The 17,413-nt window shown below is 51.9% G+C and overlaps 2 protein-coding genes and 1 long non-coding RNA gene across 9 annotated transcripts in view; 2 read left to right on the top strand and 1 right to left on the bottom strand.

Moving 5' to 3' along the window:
- The first annotated feature begins 1,053 nt into the window (after window positions 1–1,053).
- Window positions 1,054–8,315, top strand: LOC120870551. Of its 7 annotated transcripts, none has more exons than XR_005722802.1 (6): window positions 1,062–1,203; window positions 4,477–4,641; window positions 5,035–5,096; window positions 7,175–7,267; window positions 7,563–7,646; window positions 7,942–8,315. It is a non-coding gene; the product is annotated as an uncharacterized LOC120870551 (long non-coding RNA). The 7 variants fall into 7 exon arrangements; XR_005722804.1 differs by having other exon boundaries at window positions 7,178–7,267; XR_005722801.1 differs by having other exon boundaries at window positions 1,054–1,203; window positions 4,477–5,096.
- ABHD16A (abhydrolase domain containing 16A, phospholipase) lies at window positions 3,639–15,972 on the bottom strand. The gene is made up of 20 exons (XM_040250293.1): window positions 15,772–15,972; window positions 14,732–14,788; window positions 13,949–14,015; window positions 13,615–13,701; window positions 11,163–11,248; window positions 9,468–9,541; window positions 9,160–9,282; window positions 7,701–7,815; window positions 7,490–7,591; window positions 7,119–7,182; window positions 6,644–6,693; window positions 6,078–6,201; window positions 5,555–5,659; window positions 5,257–5,320; window positions 4,886–4,942; window positions 4,674–4,736; window positions 4,467–4,543; window positions 4,284–4,382; window positions 4,142–4,188; window positions 3,639–3,967 (listed from the first exon to the last, which is right to left on the bottom strand). The coding sequence occupies exons 1-20, from the start codon at window positions 15,901–15,903 to the stop codon at window positions 3,884–3,886; spliced, it is 1,677 nt and encodes a 558-aa protein (XP_040106227.1). The 5' UTR covers window positions 15,904–15,972; the 3' UTR covers window positions 3,639–3,883.
- The window catches only part of LOC120869757 (lymphocyte antigen 6 complex locus protein G6f-like), a 6,904-nt gene continuing 5,392 nt past the window's right edge, over window positions 15,902–17,413 (top strand). Inside the window, 1 exon segment of the mRNA XM_040249033.1 lies at window positions 15,902–16,001. Within this exon segment, the coding sequence (XP_040104967.1) occupies window positions 15,902–16,001 (100 nt within the window).

Raw genomic sequence — 17,413 nt, forward strand, 5'->3', positions numbered from 1 at the left:
TGTGTGTGTGTGTGTGTGTGTCCGACTCCCAGGCTCCTCTGTCTATGGGGATTCTCCAAGCAAGAATATTGAAGTGGGTTGTCATGCCCTCCTCCAGGGGACCTTCCCAACCCAGGGATCGAACCCAGGTCTAGCGCACTGCAGGCGAATTCTTTACCGCCTGAGCCACCAGGGAAACCTGCCCTGGCGGATCACCTAAAGTACTGTGCGGCTTCCCCAGAAGGTGGCACTTTGGTGCCAACATCCCTCCCACACCCGGATGCTGCTCCAGGTGCCCCATACGCTTCCTCTGCCGGGGGAGCCTCCTGGGCCCACCTCGCTGCTTCGTCGGAATCTGGCCAGATCAGTCTCTGTGAGAGACTCAGGTTTTTAGCTTTAAGGGTCGGATGGGCTACGGAAAGTCCTAAGCTTCCAGGAACGCTCCACCTGCACCAGCTTCTGGTCTGAAGGTTTGGGGCCGGGCCCAGCCCGAGGATTCCCTGCTGTGGTGCCAGATTATTCAAGAATCATCCGGTCTTGGGGTGCTGACGAGGAAGCTAGGACGAAAGGATGGAGACACACCAAGAAAGGCAGACGCGAAAGAAAAAATACGAGAGAAAAACACACACCACGGCGTTCACCTGAAGAGCCTTGGCACGATAAAAATAGAATTATTGTAGGGAAAAGTTAGAAAAATGGCAAACTGGGGAGGAGCACTTGGCACTGATATGAATGTTGAATGAGTGACAAAAAGAATCAGACAGCGGGGGCTGTTTTCGAAGCAAAAAAGGCAAAGGGGAGGCAGAAGGGAATTGTACAGCACCCTTTGACTCCCTCTCTTAAAAGCGCAACGAGAAGGCATTAGGGGGGCTGAGGTTGGACTCCCTGAAGGGGTCGCCCTGAGAGGTCCAGGAAGACTTGCGGTGAAGTTAAGCGACCGTGGGCGCAGAGGGTCGGGAGAGGGCCGGGAGAGGGCCTTCTTCAGGGGGCGTGGCCTTAGGCGCATTAATCCTGCTCTTGTTTCGTTTTGCTCCTCCCCGTCCACGAGACTGGGCGCGGCTTCTGCGCGCGCAGAGCCTCCAGAGTTCGTTGTCACGGTGACGGGCCCTTCGGAGGCTTTCCCCGGGTGAAGAGGCGGGGCGTTGCGATAGTCGCCTTGGTGACCGCAGCAGCTGAAGAAATCCACGCTGAGGGCCCCTCCCCCGGGACAAGCGGTCTCTGAGGGTAAGCAACCGAATTACCAAACAAAGCAGATCGGGCCTTAGGACAGAATGCTGCAATTAGAGGACAATAAATCGGGGTGAACAAGGGGCGGAGCTGTAGATGACTGGGCCCGGCGAAAGCCAGGTTCTGTTAGGGAGTGGCCGCGACACCGCGGTCTAGAAAGGAACTAGTAAGGGCATCTTTAATCCGAATAGAAATGAAAGGAAAAAATGAATGACTGGGTTCCTAAGGGAGCTGGAAAGGCTTGCTAATTGGATGGATGGATGGAGACCTGGCTATCCCCGACACCTGGACTCCCCACTCTCTGGAGCCTTACACCCTCGGGGCCCTCATTCGTGACAGTGCAGGAAACACATGCCTTCCCGGGGACACGGAGCAAACCATCAACCCAAATACGCAACTGAGCGGGAGTCCAGCCCCTCACACTGGAAGCAGCTAGGGTGGAGTCTGGGCCAATGAGACGGGGTAAGATAAAGGATTCAGCCCAGGGGCCATCCCTTCTTCCCAAGTTTCCTGTCCGTTTGCTAGCTCTCTTTTTTCCCAGCCACCATCCCCTCTCCCAGTTTGCTCAGCAACTCTGGGATGCCTGGGTGTCCAGGCCTCGATTAGTGCCCGCTACAGCAAGAGCCAGAGCCCCATGCAGGTGTCTGCATCTCAGCTGGTCTTCTCCTGAAAGACTGCTAGAACCCTGATAAATAGGGTGAAGAATGGACAGGGAGCTGGTCCCGCCCTGGGGTAGGGGGGCAGGTGGTTCTGAAAACACAGCTGCTGTAAGCCTTGTCAGATAGGAAGTCCTCTAAGAGGGTAGACAGAATTTTTGGGTGGCGTGGTCAGGAATTCAAATATTGAACCTCACCTCTCCCCACTCACTTCAGGTATCCAAGGGCCCCTCATGGCACACCCGCTGTTATCTATAGAAAGTGCAGGAAGAAGGGGGAGAGGCAGTGGTGGTAGAGGCCAGTCAACAGAATCCCTAATGGCCACGGCAGCAGGGAGGAAGGAGTATTTTGTCTCTAGGGTGTGAGATGTGGGGCCCCCTATTTGCATTTAAGGAGGTTCCCTTGGCTGAACAAAGACTCGGTTTCCAGGGGACTAATGTGACCTAATGGATCTGGAAGGCCAGGTTCAGAATCCTGCAGCTGGTCCCACAGCTTCACATTCCAGCCTGTTTGCTCCCTAGGACGGGACAGGCGGGAGGGGTGCCAGTATCAGCTCTCCAGTATTGACTAAAGGTGGAGCGTTGTGGAGCTGCAGTCAGTCTCTTCTAACCCCAAATAGCAGACATCGTGTCATCTGACAAGTCTCAGATCACTCCTTCCAGTGGAGGCTCAGTGTGTTTCCCTTGAAGGAGCCGTTGAGCTGGTTGAGGCAGACAGCCTCTGCCCCTGGGATTGCAGGGGAGCTTTGTGCATTGAGGTTGGAGGAGACGCTGAAGTTAAGACTGTATCCCGAACCTTACAATATAGTTGCTCACCTTAAATATCTTGTTCAAAATGGTGAGCCCAGGGTGGTAAACCTAGGGGTATTTCATCTGGAAAAGAGGTTTCCAAGGGAAGAAGGTGGCCAGGCAACAAAGTGATGGGTGCGAGAGGGACTCATTCTGTTCCAACATCCAAGGAATGGAAATAGAATGGAAGAAATGGCAACCCCCTCCAGTATTCTTGCCTGGAGAACCCCATGGACGGAGGAGCCTGGTGGGCTACAGTCCACGGGGTGGCAAAGAGTCAGACATGATTGAGCAACTAACACTACAGGGAACCCATAGTGTTTCTTGGTTCAAACCAAGAATATTCTAACAGCTGTCCAATAAGGCAAAGTATGGCTCTGGGAAGACCTGAGTCCTTGGCACCTTGTCCTAAGCCCCTGGCAGGGCCTGTGTTTGTTGAATTGCAAAGAGGGTGTGAGGAGAGAGACTTGACATGGTGAGGAGGCTGTGCAGGGTTTGCTGCATCCAACATGGGGAACAAGCCATTCCTTACTCCCCAAGGAAAGAGAAAGAACTAAGCAAGAAAAACTGGAGGTTCTGATGCTGGAACCATGCAGGCTGGACCTAGAAATTGGTAGAATTGCTGCGTAAGTGTAAGTCAGGTGCTAGGAAGTACTTTGTAAACAACAGAGCTCATGAACTATGAGCACTGGAGGCAACCGTGGTCTCTTGGGGTGGTGGTATGTAGGAAGACCTAGGCAGCCACCAGGGATGCTGCACAGTGGTGATGGTACTAGGCATGCCAGGGAAAGGCGAGAGTGGGGGACCCACTGGACAAGGACAACTCAGGTTGGGGGCTGATTGCCTGGGGCAGCAGCAGAGATGGTGAGGGTTAAATTGGCTGCCTGAAGTGGGGTCTCTCAAAGCCCAGTCATTTGGAGCTTCAACTCTTCTCCACTCCCAACCCTGGCTTCCTGGATAGCTGGGAAGTCACAAAATTAGCCAGCCGGTAGAAAAAATACTTTTATTAATTATTAGGAATAATTCATTCATTTAATGCAGGGTGTGTGTTGGGAAGGTTAGGTACTGCCAGATGGATGAGGGGAAACGTGCAAGAGGAACGGTGAGAAGTAGGGGTGGTCCCCCTGCTTGCCAGAAACTATAAACAACAAAATAAACACAGAGAATCACAAACAGGGTCCTTCCTCATGTCTCCGTCCATCCGTTCTTCCAGAATGAGTCCCAGTGTGGTCCCTAGAGGTGCCAGGGCATCTGGAAGTTCTGGGCTGGGAGCGGGGTGCAGTGTGTGGCTTCGAAGTTATTCAGATGCTTCTGAGCCTGAAAGGAGAAGGTGGGACAGGTGGGGTGCAGAGCACGGACACCTTCTGAACCAACTACCCACATTAAAGAAGCTGCTCCTTCCATTGCTCACAGGGTACCCCCGTCCCCAAGCCCCACCTGTGCCCCTGGCCATTCAGGCACCCTCTTCCTGCTTCCCATGCCTTAGCTCACCAGAAACAAAGCCAGCTGCCGTCTTCCGTCTGCACTCATGTCCTCCCCTGCAGAGAGAAGGTGCTCAAACACGGGCCACCCATCTGGGTATTCACCCCCTTCCTGGGCTCTTCCCAACGCCTTCTGCCCCAGCACTCCTTACCCACGCTCCAGGGGAATTCAGGCCCATGTTCTGCCTGGTAGGAGCGGAGGACAGACAGGCACCAGTCCTCCTCCACCTCCCACCGGCTGTAAATCGAGGCTGGTCATGGAGAGAGACGTGTGCCCATCAGCATCCTGGTCTTGCCAGGCCCCCAACCAAAGCCCTCAGCAGATCCCCTTTCACCTTCCTCCAGCTGTGAGGAGGCCTCCAGCCACTGCCTCACCACTCGAAGACCCTCCTCCGCCATCACCCGGGGATACCTATGGAGGAGCACCGGGACAGGATGTCAGGACCCAGTCCTCTTCACTCTTCATCCCCGAACCACCCCCTCTCCCTGCACTGACGTCAGTACAAACATGTATGTGTGCGCACACACACCCTGGTTCTCACCGATGCTGCAGGAGTTTCAGCAGGAGGTCATTGCCACGGTTAGACATGATGTCCTCAGGAACCCTGGGGGTAGAAGAATGGACATTGGAAGGACTGGAGGTTGGGGAGGAAGGGTCTGGATACTTGGGTTTCTGGTGGGCATTCTTTGGGGTAGGGAACAGCTTCCTGGCTGTCTCTGGGATCCAGGAGGGCAGAAGTTCCCAGGCACTCACGTGGTGGTGATGATCTCATCCCTGGTTCTGCGGATCAGCAGCACAGGGCCCTGGTACCTTCAGAGGACAGCACAGTGGGGAGGGAGACCTCAGAGCAGGGACAGGTGAAACTGACTGCCTCACCCCAGCACTGGCTATATTTTTTTCAGGCTTTGCTGGGAGATCCCTGCTATACCAGGCATGAACCAACTAGCTGCCAGATCATGAGAAGGTCCAGGGTCCCAGGGAAGCTGGGAGGGGTTGGGGGTGGTGGGAGGGTCCCTCCGGGGACACGGGGCAGTGGCTTATGCTTGCACTTTGGTCCCAGCAGCATCTCTACAGGGGATGAGGCGGGGGAGGGTGTCGGGTGCTAGACACTGGCCAGCCCTCACCTGCACAGCTGCTCTGCATTGTTTAGATTGAGATGCTGCCTCACAGTCCTGGTCACCAGGCCCCCTAACGTGAGATAAACGTGAGAGGATAGCAGACACGAAGCCCCTGCCCAACACAGAGGTCCCCACTGTCCGTGGAGAGAGAAAACGGAGGTTCCCAGACAGGGGAGTCCCCCTGCTTCTCAACAATGCGGTGGCCTACTCCCCACCCACACAGAGGGGAACCATCTCCAGTGAGAACGTCTCCCAGGTCCAGCCCACCTCTTCCCTCAAGGGCAGGCCTGGGAGCTGCACTCACTCCAGCTGTCTGGCATGACTTTCAAGGCCAAGGGCACCAGGTCATCAAAGGAGGCATCCAGGATCACGGCACTAATGTCTGGGTAGGACATGGCAGCCCACGTAGCTGGTACCAGGAAATGAAAGAAAGGGTGAGGACCAAGGGGCTCCTGCCCACCCCCACCCCTACCCTCATCCCCCTGACCCTACAGGCCCACCCCATCCTCCCTACTAAGTTAGCCCCAGGTCTCGCCTTAACCCCTCCCTTCACTCGGCCAGGGCACTGTCCAAAGAGAACAACCAAGCGCACTGAAGACAATACCAGAGGCAACATTTACTCCTTGATCTCCCCACCCCAGGACCCAGGTTCTACTTTTAATCATTGGGCACAAGGGTGGAAGGAAATGTGAAGTGTACTCAAATATGATAGCTTCTTCCAGACCCACTCAGAGAGCCCACCTATTCTCTCCTCCACCCCACTCCCGGGGGGACACAGAGATGGCCTGAGGGCGCCTACAGTAGCAGGATAGGAAGGAGGTGGGTACCAGTGAAGCCGCCGATGGACCAGGCGTAGAGGATGATATCCTGGGGCTGAAAGCCCAGGCGGTGGATGGCAAACTGGACCACCACATCCATGGCGTTGGCCTCATTCTGTGGAAACGGCACCCCCTGCAGGAAGAAGGGCAAAGGGTCAGCACAAAAGACCACCTGCCCACCACCCCGACCCTCCCAGCATGGACCTTCCTGCAGCTACACTGCAATAGACAGCGAAGATGGAACTGCAGCTCTGAACAGACAATTCAGAGAGCTATCATCTTACTTAATGGAAGAGACTCCTGTCAGTGGCATTAAAATTAAAGAAGTAATAGGGCCAAGAGAGGGGCTGTTCTCTCTAGAAACCAGTCATTTACAACAAGATCCACTCTCTCTCCTCCTACCAAACCCCCAGTGTAAGAGGAGGAGGCTTGCAGCTCCCCGCCCTTGGCACCCAGGTCACAGGTGAGTGGGAGGTCCTACAGAAATATACACCCCTTTCCCTAACTCCAGTGACTGACCACAGGGAGACAGACTATAATTCAGGAAAAAGAAGAGATTTCAGAGAAGGTCTCACCGTGCTTCCAGCAAAGCCTGGATGATTCCAGCCCAGGACTGAATATCCAGCTGTAACACAGAAGGAGGAAGGGCTGGGACCTCATGGCCTATGACCTCTGGCCACTCTCTGCTCCTAGCTCTGGGGGAAGGAGCAGAAGGACACTGGAACTCTTAACACCCAACTCAGAGGCAAATAACTCCAAGTCTTCTCAGAATGGGAAGATGACAAAAAGGTTCTGATGCAGCAGAAGGGACAGAGATGTGACTATTGAGGTGTGGGAACAGAACCAAGAGCATAATACTGTAAGGGACACAGCCCAAGGCGGGGATGTAAGGTTAGCAAAGCAAATGGGTAGTAGGCTTTTCCCGAAAGGCAAGCATCTCAAACCTCACTCAGAGAAGGTGGTTAGGCCCCAGGAGGTCCTATCCACGTGGGGAGGTGGGGACATTCCATCCCAAGGGACGGAGATAAGAGGGCTGAGCCATGGGCCTACCTTCCAGAGGTGTGGAGACACAGCCCACCTCATAGAAGCCTGCGTTCCCCTCACAGCAGATCACCTAGAAAGGGAGCAGGAAGAAGCCTGGTTGGGACTGAAAATCCCCCTACTGGCAAGGAGGGCCGCCTCTGGGGGCCCTGCATGTGGTAAGCACTAAGAGGCAACTATTACGATGATGTCTTTTTGGTCCCTGCATGTCAACCCCTTCATCCATTGCCCACTTACAGGGATTTCCTACATCAAGAGGTTGGTAGGGAGGAGGTGGGAGCTGGGATGATCCCCACTGGGCTTCCTTAGGGCTGCGGCAGACCCCAGCACTTCCACTGCCCTCCCCACGCTCTACCTTTGGGCTCCCTGTGCCCGCTCACCAGCTTCTGTCCCTGGGGCTCAGCTGTCCCTCGTCGGTCCACAAACATGGTGTCAATTTCATTGCCATCGCAGGCCAGCAGCTTTGCCCGGCGCCCATGACACTGAGCAGAGGGGATGCATTGGCCAAGTTGGAAGGGCAGGAGGCCACATTCATGGGTGGGGGGAAAAGGGCTGTGGGGGTGGGTGGTTGATGGGTAAGGGGGGCTGTACCTCTTCCACCAGTCGGGCCTGGCCCTGCAGCAGCACAGGCATGAGGGCCTTCTGGAGCAGGTACACAGAGCCTGGATACAGCATCCGGCGCCCCAGGGTGTGTGCTACCAGGTAGCTGTGGGGAACGCGGGGTTAATGAACCTCAAACACAGAGGAGTCCAGGGACCATCCCAGCCCTAGCACTCACACACTCTGGTCTGCTTCACCTCTGACCCTCACAGTTTCGTTTTTCCTTTTCTAGGATTTAATGAACCAATATATATGTACCAATTTTTCAAACATCTTTTGTTTGGTTTTTGGTTTTTGGCTGTGCCATGTGATTTGTGGGATCTTCCTTCCCCAACCAGAGATTGAACCCATGTCCTCAGCAGAGAAAGTGTGGAGTCCTAACCACTGGACTGGCAGAGAACTCCCTTCTCTAACTATTTTTACTGCAACCTTTTAAAGATACTCTATATCAAGGTCTAGGACACACATATGCACATAGTGATCTTGAAAGTTTTATGAGATAATATTTTGTATATACGACAAGTAAAAGCAAAGTAATTAACAATTATGATTCTGTTAATGTATTTATTAAAAGTCCCCAAATAAATAATACTTTTTATTACGATATGCCTGTTTATCTGCCATGTAGTAGGTAAGAGCCTAGCACAGGGTACTCTGGGCTTAATAAATATTTCTTGAACAAATGCACTAATTTAGACACATCAGATGTGGCAGGTGCCGCTCCTTAAAAAGATAGTTAACCATGTCCAGTCAATCCCAAAGGAGGATCTGTCCCCAGAAAACACTACAAACCTGTCCAGCATCCCCCTCTCAACATCTCAAACTTGGCTCATCCCTCTGATCAATCAGCACGCAGTCCAAAACCCACCACCAAGTCCAGCCCCTTCCTTGGTATCTTCCAACCTGCCTCCTAGCCCCCAGCAACAGAAAACTCCTACAGTGGCCCGGCCACTGGAAGATCCGGGTGGTCACTGTGGTTACTTGGGCTTTACCCCGGGCTCTCAGGCATCCAGGCAAGGAGGAAGCCCTTCGGAGTATGTGAAATCTCACCAACTCTATGAGGCAGGCTGTTCACAGACGCAGAGGCTGGAACTGCCTCACAGTGGAAAAACCAAGGAGCAGTGGGGCCAGGCTAGGGCCGCAGCCACCGAAAGACCCTGCGGCAGCCAAGGCCATGCGTCCCCTCCCCACCCACAACCTCATTCTTCCCCCTCAGTCTTGCTGAAAGAGCTGTTGTGTCAGACACAACTGTGTTAATATCCCAGCTCTTCAGGCACCACCTGGGGGGCTGTGGAGCTCGCTGAACCTCTTGTTTTTCACACACACACAATGCAATAGCCATGGCACCAGGCCTAATAAATGACAGTCATCCTCCAGTGGAGCACCCTGTCCTGGAGCCGCAGCCCATGTTCCCTCCACCTCAGCTCGCCTCTCCTCCCTGCCTTCCTACCTGGTGATCTGGCAAGGCAGCTTCTTAACTCGGTTGAGGAAGGTGTCGGCCGTCCCCCGGTGCAGGGGCTCTGGGCGGAGCAGGGCCACACCCCGGCGGGAAGGGCCCCCCCGGGACTCCTTCCTGAGGAATGGAAAGATGCAGGGGAGCATGGGGTGAGGAGCAGCAAGCTAGACGTCTGAGGTCCGTAGGATGGTGGGGTCTAGGAATGAGGAGACGGTGCTGGAAGGCAGGCACTGGACCCCAGGAGGGGCTGGAGGTGGGGGACACGTCCGAGCAGGGAGGCAGCAAAAGAACTGGGGCCTCACCGGCTGCTGGGTTCTTCCCAGTGGAAGTCAACTGGCCAGCTCCTGAAGTCGAAGTTGTAGTTGGCGAGCTGTCTCTGTGGTGCGCAGAGAGAGATGGGGAATGATAAGGGGAGTTGGAGCGGGGAGGCCCACCTACCCTCCCCGGACACTCCCATCACCCAGAGGACTGGCCCCCAAATATCATGGAGGGACATGCAGAGGTCAGCACCCTCTGGTTGGTAGATGGAAAGTTCTGCCAGGACCAGCAAAATCAGGAAAGACAGGATGCCCTATTAAGGTATCAAGACTGGCCTGTCTGCCCTCCTCTAGAAGAGGAGCCAAAGACACTTCACTTTTCTAAAATCTAAGGCTGACTCACCCCCAGCAGGGGTGGCTGGAGGGGCTGGTGCTTCTGAGGGAGAAGGCAGGGGGCCTGCTGGCTGGTCATTGCTCCCTTCCCCACCTGGGTCCTTCACACGATGCTGACTTGAGGGATAGAAACATCTGTCCCAAGACTGGGTGAAAGGGAAGGAGGGAAGTCGTACATACAGGAGACCCTCTGCACCCGGGCCACCATCTGGACTGAGCTCTCTCTTACTGTTCCATCTTCCTGGCCACCTCCCTTCCCTCAGCGCCTGCAGCCACGGGTCACCCAGACCCTCTGTGCCTCCATTCCCTCCACCGATCAGTCCACGTGCTTTCTGGGGGCAGCGGGAGCTGCGCTGTATTCCTTCCACTCTGCTGTATTCCCTCCCCCGCCCCCAGAGCTCCCAGCACTCTATTTTGAGAATAGTTTTTTTATTTTCTGTCACAGACCGTTTTTTTTTTTTTTTTTTTGACATTTTCAAAAATAACTGGACTGAGAGAGAGCAATAGAAACATTCTACAAAAATGTAAATGGTGAAACAAAACAAAATGCAGGGAAGCAAATTTTAGGCGAGCTCTATTCAGGCCTGGACCCAAACACAGGCTTAGTCACTTCCTTGCTCGGTGACTCTGCCTGGGTCTTGTAACCTCTCTTTGCCTCTATTTCCTCAGACATATAAAGAAGGGTAATAATGCCACCTCACGCTGTGGTTGTGAGGATTAGAAAGGGTGTATGCAAAATGCATGGTGGAGCATCCTTACAAAGCTCCATAAGTGGTGGTGTGGAGCAACCAGTAATCTGACAGTGGTGGTCAGAGCTGTTTGACCCAGAGACCTCTTTGTAACAGGAAAGAGCTTTATAGGGCCCTGAAGCCCCTTCTCAGAGATAGTCACATGCTGGCACTGGCTGGGCTGGCGCAACTCCACGGACACTCTGCCCTAGCCTTTCTCCCTCCCAGCACCATGGTGTGCTCTTGAGCACAAGGATGGACATACCTGTCTGTCTTGTCCCATCCCTGAACAAAACTAGTACAGTGTTCAGCGCACACAAAAAATAAACAAACATTTGGGAGAACGAGCTGTTGTGATAGAGAGGAAAGCCCCTTCTAGGAAATGCGGTGGAATGTTTCCACGTCTAGACAGTTCTGCAGATGGAGGGTAGAGGATTGCACTAGTGGAATATTCCATCAGAAGTGGGGAGGGAAATTTCCTCGGGCGGACAGTTTACTTGTGGAGAGGAGAGGGGGTCCAGCCATGTGCAAGCAAATGCCCAGCGTGGCAGGTGGGGAAACACATCTGCCTGCTTAAGCGATGCTGGCAGGTGACTGGGCAGACAGCGGAGCCTCTCACCTTGTTTTCTGCGGAGTGGTTCCTATGTGTTGCCTCTAAAATGGTGATGAACTGCCGGTACTGGGGGTTGGTCCAGCGGCCAATGCCTGGTGGAGAGAGGATAGGAAACCATATTAGGAAAACTGGGAAGCAGGATGGGAGGGTTTCAGGAAGAGAATCAGAGATGGGCAAAGAGAAATGAGAAGAATAGAGGGCCCTGGATCTGGGGAAACAGGTGACCTGAGCCGACTCCCCTCCTCCATATTTCAGCCACTGGCATTCTTCCCCTCCCTAGCTTCTCCCAGTTGGTTTCTTCCTAGACTATGGACCTTCCACCCTTCAGGAAGTTCATTCTTCCCAGTCTCAAAACACCTGTCACTTGCCCTCAGGCTTTGCCCTTGCTAACACTGGGCTTTTCTCCTTGTGCCTCTACTTCTCCAGTGCCACCTTTCTGTTCCTTTCCTGCAAATTCTAACTCTGGGCATCTGGCTTCACAGTTCTTATCCCATAATTACTTCTTCACTACATCCAAGTCCCCTTCCTCTGTCTTCATTCTCTTTTAACTGTGCCTCTCAGCACTCTTCCTGTCTGTCCAAATTCCTTTCTCCTGTTTCCCGGGTCCATCTTTGCCTCCTTTCAATTCCTCCCCTGCCTCCCTTCCTCTTCCCTCCCTGAATCAATGCCATTCTCAACACTGAGCTCTTTTTTCTCTTTGCTCAGCCCCTCGTTGATCTTATCTGCTCTCCCTTCGCTGCTGAGGAGTCTCAACTGACTTCTCTGCCTCTCCTGACCCGACAGGTGTCAGGCATGGGACAGACTGGGGGAGACAGCAGGAAACCAGACACGCAGGTCCTGGTGCCCAGAGAGGTGGCATTTTGGTTGGGAGTGGGGTGGGGCTGGAGAGAGACAATAAATGAGAAAACAAGAAAAATGAAGAGAAGGATAAAGGCTATAAAGAAAATAAAAGCAGAAGGAACTAGAATGCTATGTATCATCAAGGGGAGTGCCCCCAAACAATACTGAGAATGAAAAGAGCTGAAGAATGATTTGGAGGGAATGATGTCATTTGTGCTAAAAATGTAAACTGCACCCCTCCAAATGCTATCTAGTGTTTATACTTGTCATTTTGCACAGATTCTGAGATGCAGATTATTTTTGTCACATTTGAAAACGCTGCAATTGATATGCATTTACAATTCATAGCAGTTTAGATGTGATGAAATGAGGTCGGTATTTTGTAAAAGTATACAAATATAAACCAGGAAAAAGAAAAACCCACACCAGATGACAATGGTTACTTCTGGGGCTGGGGAAGATTCCAATAGGAACGCCAACTCTGTAATGCTTTAGCACTGGGTCGGCCAAAAAATTCGTTCAGGCTTGTCCACGCTTACAGAAAAACCTGAGTGAACTTTTTGGCCAATCCTGTATTTTATGGACAAAAGGTATTTGAAGCAATAAGCACAAAAAACAAGCATTTTAGTTCTGATATTTTGTTTTTTGGACTTCTCTGTAGTTAATTACTCCCCCCAGTGGAAAAATAAAATAAAATTGAAAATTAAGACAAAACTGAGGAATGGGAGCAACTTTTAGATAGGCAGGGCGGGCCTCTCTGGGGAGGAAGCTCAGCCCTGTGGAAATCAGGAGGCAGAACGGGTAGAAGGTCCTCACCCCAGACTGGACCAAAAGGCAGCTGCCCAGCTCTTGATCCCACCACTCCCTTCTTAGGCATCCCCCTCACCCGCTTTTCATCATGTGTAGCTGCCCAGAGGGCAATGGTTTGGCTTATCTCTTTTCATTTTTTAAATTGTGAGATAATAACCTATTTACATAAAGCATACATTCAGTTTAAAGTACAAACATTCCTGGGCTGATCACTGGGGTCAAGAAAGAGGACAAAGCCGCCTCCCACCCGGGGGTCCTCCCCAGCCTGTTCTCTCCCCCTTCCCAGGTAATCACTCTCCCTACTTTTGACTTTTAAGACAGTCATGCCTGTGTTTCTCTTCCGTGTTGTGCCACTTATTTATGCATCCCTTGGAACTTTATGTAAATGGAAACATAATGCATAAATTATCTGGTGGTCCCCATTGCATCTGTGAGATTCATCTGTGTAGCTGAGTGTAACCAGTTCGTCCAGCACCTTGCTCTCTTGTGTTCTGGGTTAGGACTCGACCTTCTAACGTATTTATCCATCCTGCTATGTGGGGTCATGGAGTCCAGTGTAGGATTATTACAAACATACATAGATATGTATGGAACTGTCGGAGGGTATATGCAGCTTTTCTAGATAATAGCAAACCTTTTTGCTAAGTATTTGTTTATACTTATGACTCAAGCCCTTTAAGGAAAGATCATGTCTTGACCACTGATTACTTTCCCTCAGGACCTAGCACCAAATGGTATTTGCAGAAGGCATTTAATGAATATTTACCCAATGATGGACAGATCCAAACCAGGCTCCCTCTCCACCTACCTCGGAGGCAGGCCACTCCCGCCAGCAGTAGAAGCAGTGTCCCAGCATAGTGAGAAAACGGCACCACTTTGGACAAACTCAAGTAACCTAGGAGGGGAGAAGGATTACATGAAAAGCTTTTCCCACTGGCCTCCAGCCCCTCTGCCAAGTTCAGTCCCAACCTCCCCACCACACCCTCCTTGGGGGACAGCAGGCCCTCAGAGGGAGAAGATGCCTGATGGAAGAGGGAAGCCAAGCCATCCTCATCTCAGGTCCCCTTTCCTCATTGGGGAATCAGCTCAGCTGCCAACGATCTGCCCATTTCCTGTCCCATCACCTTTGAAGTCACACTGACCTTTCCTGTACAAGTAGAAGAAGGCGAAGGGAGAGGAGTAGTAAGAGATGGACCAGAAGACTGAAGCCTGCAGCAGAGAGACAGGGACAAGCAATCAATACACACACACACAGGTCTGCCATTACCGGGTCTAGGCTCTGAGCAAAGTGAATAACCTGAGGGCTATCACATCAAGTACCTATTCTGTGCATGACCCCACGCACACAGTAGGTGCTCAATTATTTGCTGAAAGGTAGTGTGTCAGAGCGTTAACAGAGGCTGGGAAAACTTGGCACGGCTTCTACTGTCTTCCTCTCATCATCTCTGGACATAATTTCATCACACGTAAAGACCAGTCTCTTTCCACTCAAGGTAATCAAGCCTTTTCAATCAGCCCTGCTCAGGACAGTCCCTGGCCTGGTCCCTAAGAGATGCACAAATGTCACCAAAGGAACCTTGCCAGAGAGAACAGCTGTCTCTGCAGCCAAAGAGGTTAGTTGCCAGGGAGGACAGGTCACTGGGGACTGCAGGACTCAGCACCTGCGGATGGTCCCGAAAGTAAACACGGTTTCCCCAACGGTTCAGGCTGCCCCAGAGAAAGCCGTGCATACGCCAAAGGGGAGTACCAAGTATGCATGCTGGAGAGCTGTCTGGGTGTATGTGTGTTGGAGATGCCTGCTGCAGAGCCCAGAGCATCCCCCACCCTCAGGGGCACTGCCTTCTCCCAGGATGGGAAGGAGAAGGTTCAAGAGGGCAATTGGGTCTGAAAAGATGAGGTAGTCCCAGATGCCAGGGCAGACATACCAGTGCCAGGATGCTGTCGGCATGTTTCTCGAGGGCACGGGGCTGATAGTACGTATCCTGCCAAAACAGATGGCCGAATTAAGGACCCTTGCTCCTTGACAAGGCCTCCGCCATCCCTTTTGGAAGGCCTGATGTGTGTTCTCCAACACTCTAGTCCTAGCCCCCAAAGTCATCTCTCCTGGGACGTCTCTGCTTCCCCTCTTCCCCACCCTGACTCATAACCTGATCTCTCACTCCAGATCCTGAGAACAAACACAGGGGGCTGGACTTGGAAGCAAAAGTGAAAGCAGCTTTGGCCGACTTTTGCTCCTTTTCCACAACCGAGGTTCAAATGGGTGGTGGGCTGATGGGGATCGGGGTTAGGGAAGAAACGACACCATGACAACTTTAAGAGGAAAAGAAAAGCATCGGAAGCGCAGATTCATTAAGGAAGAGAATGTGGCTGGGGGTGGGCAGTTTGTAGAGTACAATGAACATAATTTGAGACTACCGATAAAAAGGAGGAGCGCATTTAGGGGCACTGCCTACCATCTCACCGGCTTTCTTGAACACAATGATCCTGAGGTCTCTAAGGTAGACTAGCGGTGGGGTGGGGGAGACCGGATATATTAAATGTTGCAGAAGTCATTTTGAAATTCAAGGCCAGGGGAGATAAACGGAACCGGGTGAGGCACGGGGTACGAAGAAATTGAGAGTTTGATGGCAAAATCATCCAGCTCCGGAATCCGAGCGGGGTCTCTTCCAGGATTTAGGAGTCAATTGGGAACGGCATGAACCACGAAGAGCAGGGTGAAGGGTCGCGAAAGGAAAAAGCTAGGAGTGGCAGTCGGAATGAGAAAGCACTGGCAAACAGCAGTAAAGCAGGCGGTCAGTCCACAGGCGCGACTTTAACCCAGGAAGCACAAAGAGCACAGACTTTGCGGAAAACTGGCTTGACAAGCAGTCTCTCCCGATTTCCAATAATGGGTGCTTCTGGGGAGCAAAGGCCGCAAAGGGGTTTGGGCCGTACTATTTTTTTAACCAGGGGAGAATCGACTCACCCAGGAGCTGGAGTGAGGGTTAGTGACTGAAGTTGGAGTCCCAGGGACGCTGGACGGGGCCCTTTCAGAGTCCCTTTCCCGGTAGATTTTGTAGAGCCGGGGGCCTAGGACGCAGCTCAGCAGCTTCGCCATGGCCCGGGCCCGGGCCGCTGCTCTTCCAGCAGCAGGTCCCCCTGTCAGCCCCGCCTTCCCAGGGCCGCTAAGGTGCTGCGTGCCCTTGACGTCAGCACGTACCGGCTCCGCCCCGCGCCCAGTTGAGACAGTTTCAGCGCTTCTTGAGTAGGGTTTCCTGCGTTTGGAGCTACGGGTGCAGCGGTGGTCAGAAATTAGCTGGAGGCGTTTGGATCGTGGAGAGTTAGAACTATCATGAGACATGGTTCAGTCACTTTTTTCTGCCCCTTAATATTGGCAGACTCTCGAGCGACAGTGGGAACAAGGGGTAAGATTAGCATTTGAAAAGAGCAACAAAAAAGATATCTAGGAATACACCTAAGAAAAGAAATGCAAGATTTTAGGAACAAATTACAAAAATTACTGAAAGAGGTAAACGAAGGCTTGAATAAGTAGCTACGCCATGGTTATGAATAGGAAGATTCAGCATCGTTAAGATGTGTGAAACACTGGTTAAAACAAAAGGATGAATTATCGCACTTAAGCGTGAACAATTCTCAGAACCATAATTACATACAATATGACACCATAGTATGAAGTTAAAAAACACATAAAATTCAATGATCAATTATGTGAAAGATAAAGAGCAAATGTATAACACTGTTACACAGCATAGAGGATCGTTGGCTGAAAGAGTAATATTCTATTTCTCAAAAGGTATACTGTTTTTTTTTTCTTTGTACCTTACACCTACATAATATATAAACCCTTTAGCTTTTCATTGTAGTAAACACATATACAGAAAAGTGCACTAATTAAATATATCTGTGAGTCTGATTCATAGATAAATTCATTTGTGTCATGTAAGTGATGTCAGACGGTACTTGTCTTTCTGACTTACTTCTTTTGGGCTTCCCAGGTGGCGCTAGTGGTAAAGAACCCGCCTGCCAATGCAGGAGACTTAAGCAACATGGATGGGAAGATACCCTCAAGGAGGGTGTGGGAACCCACTCCAGTATTTTTGCCTGGAGAATCCTATGGACAGAGGAGCCTCATGGATGACAGTCCATAGGGTCACAAAGAGTTGGACACGACTGAAGTGACTTAGCATGATGCATGCTTACTTCATTTAGTATGATAATCTCTAGATCCTTCCATGGGTAACCACTATTTTAATTTAACTTCAGAGGTTACTTTTGCCTGTTTTTGAACTTTATACAGGTGCTCCCCAGGTGCCTCAGTGGTAAGGAATTCCCTGTCAATGAAGGAGATGCAGGTTTGATCCCTGGGTCAGGTCATGTCGGACTCTTTTCGACCCCATGGACTGTAGCCCACCAGGCTTCTCCGTCCATGGGATTTTCCAGGCGAGAATACTGGAGTGGATTGCCATTTCCTTTTCCAGGGGATCTTCCCCACCCAGGGACTGAACCCGAGTCTCTCACATTGCAGGCAGACTCTTTACCATCTGAGCCACCAGGGAAGCCCTGGGTCAGGAAGATCCCCTGGAGAAGGAAATGGCAGCCCACTCTAG

This window comes from Oryx dammah, unplaced genomic scaffold, assembly GCF_014754425.2.
Source record: "Oryx dammah isolate SB20612 unplaced genomic scaffold, SCBI_Odam_1.1 HiC_scaffold_11, whole genome shotgun sequence".
Classification (NCBI taxonomy): Eukaryota; Metazoa; Chordata; class Mammalia; order Artiodactyla; family Bovidae; genus Oryx; species Oryx dammah.

Coding starts and splice junctions, on each gene's coding strand:
- ABHD16A (XM_040250293.1), bottom strand. CDS start 15,903: ATGGCGAAGCTGCTGAGCTGCGTCCTAGGCCCCCGGCTCTACAAAATC. Junction 11,249..13,614: donor GGGAGTGGCCTGCCTCCGAG/GTAGGTGGAGAG, acceptor TCTCTCCACCAG/GCATTGGCCGCTGGACCAAC. Junction 5,321..5,554: donor AGTCATGCCAGACAGCTGGA/GTGAGTGCAGCT, acceptor ATCTCACGTTAG/GGGGCCTGGTGACCAGGACT.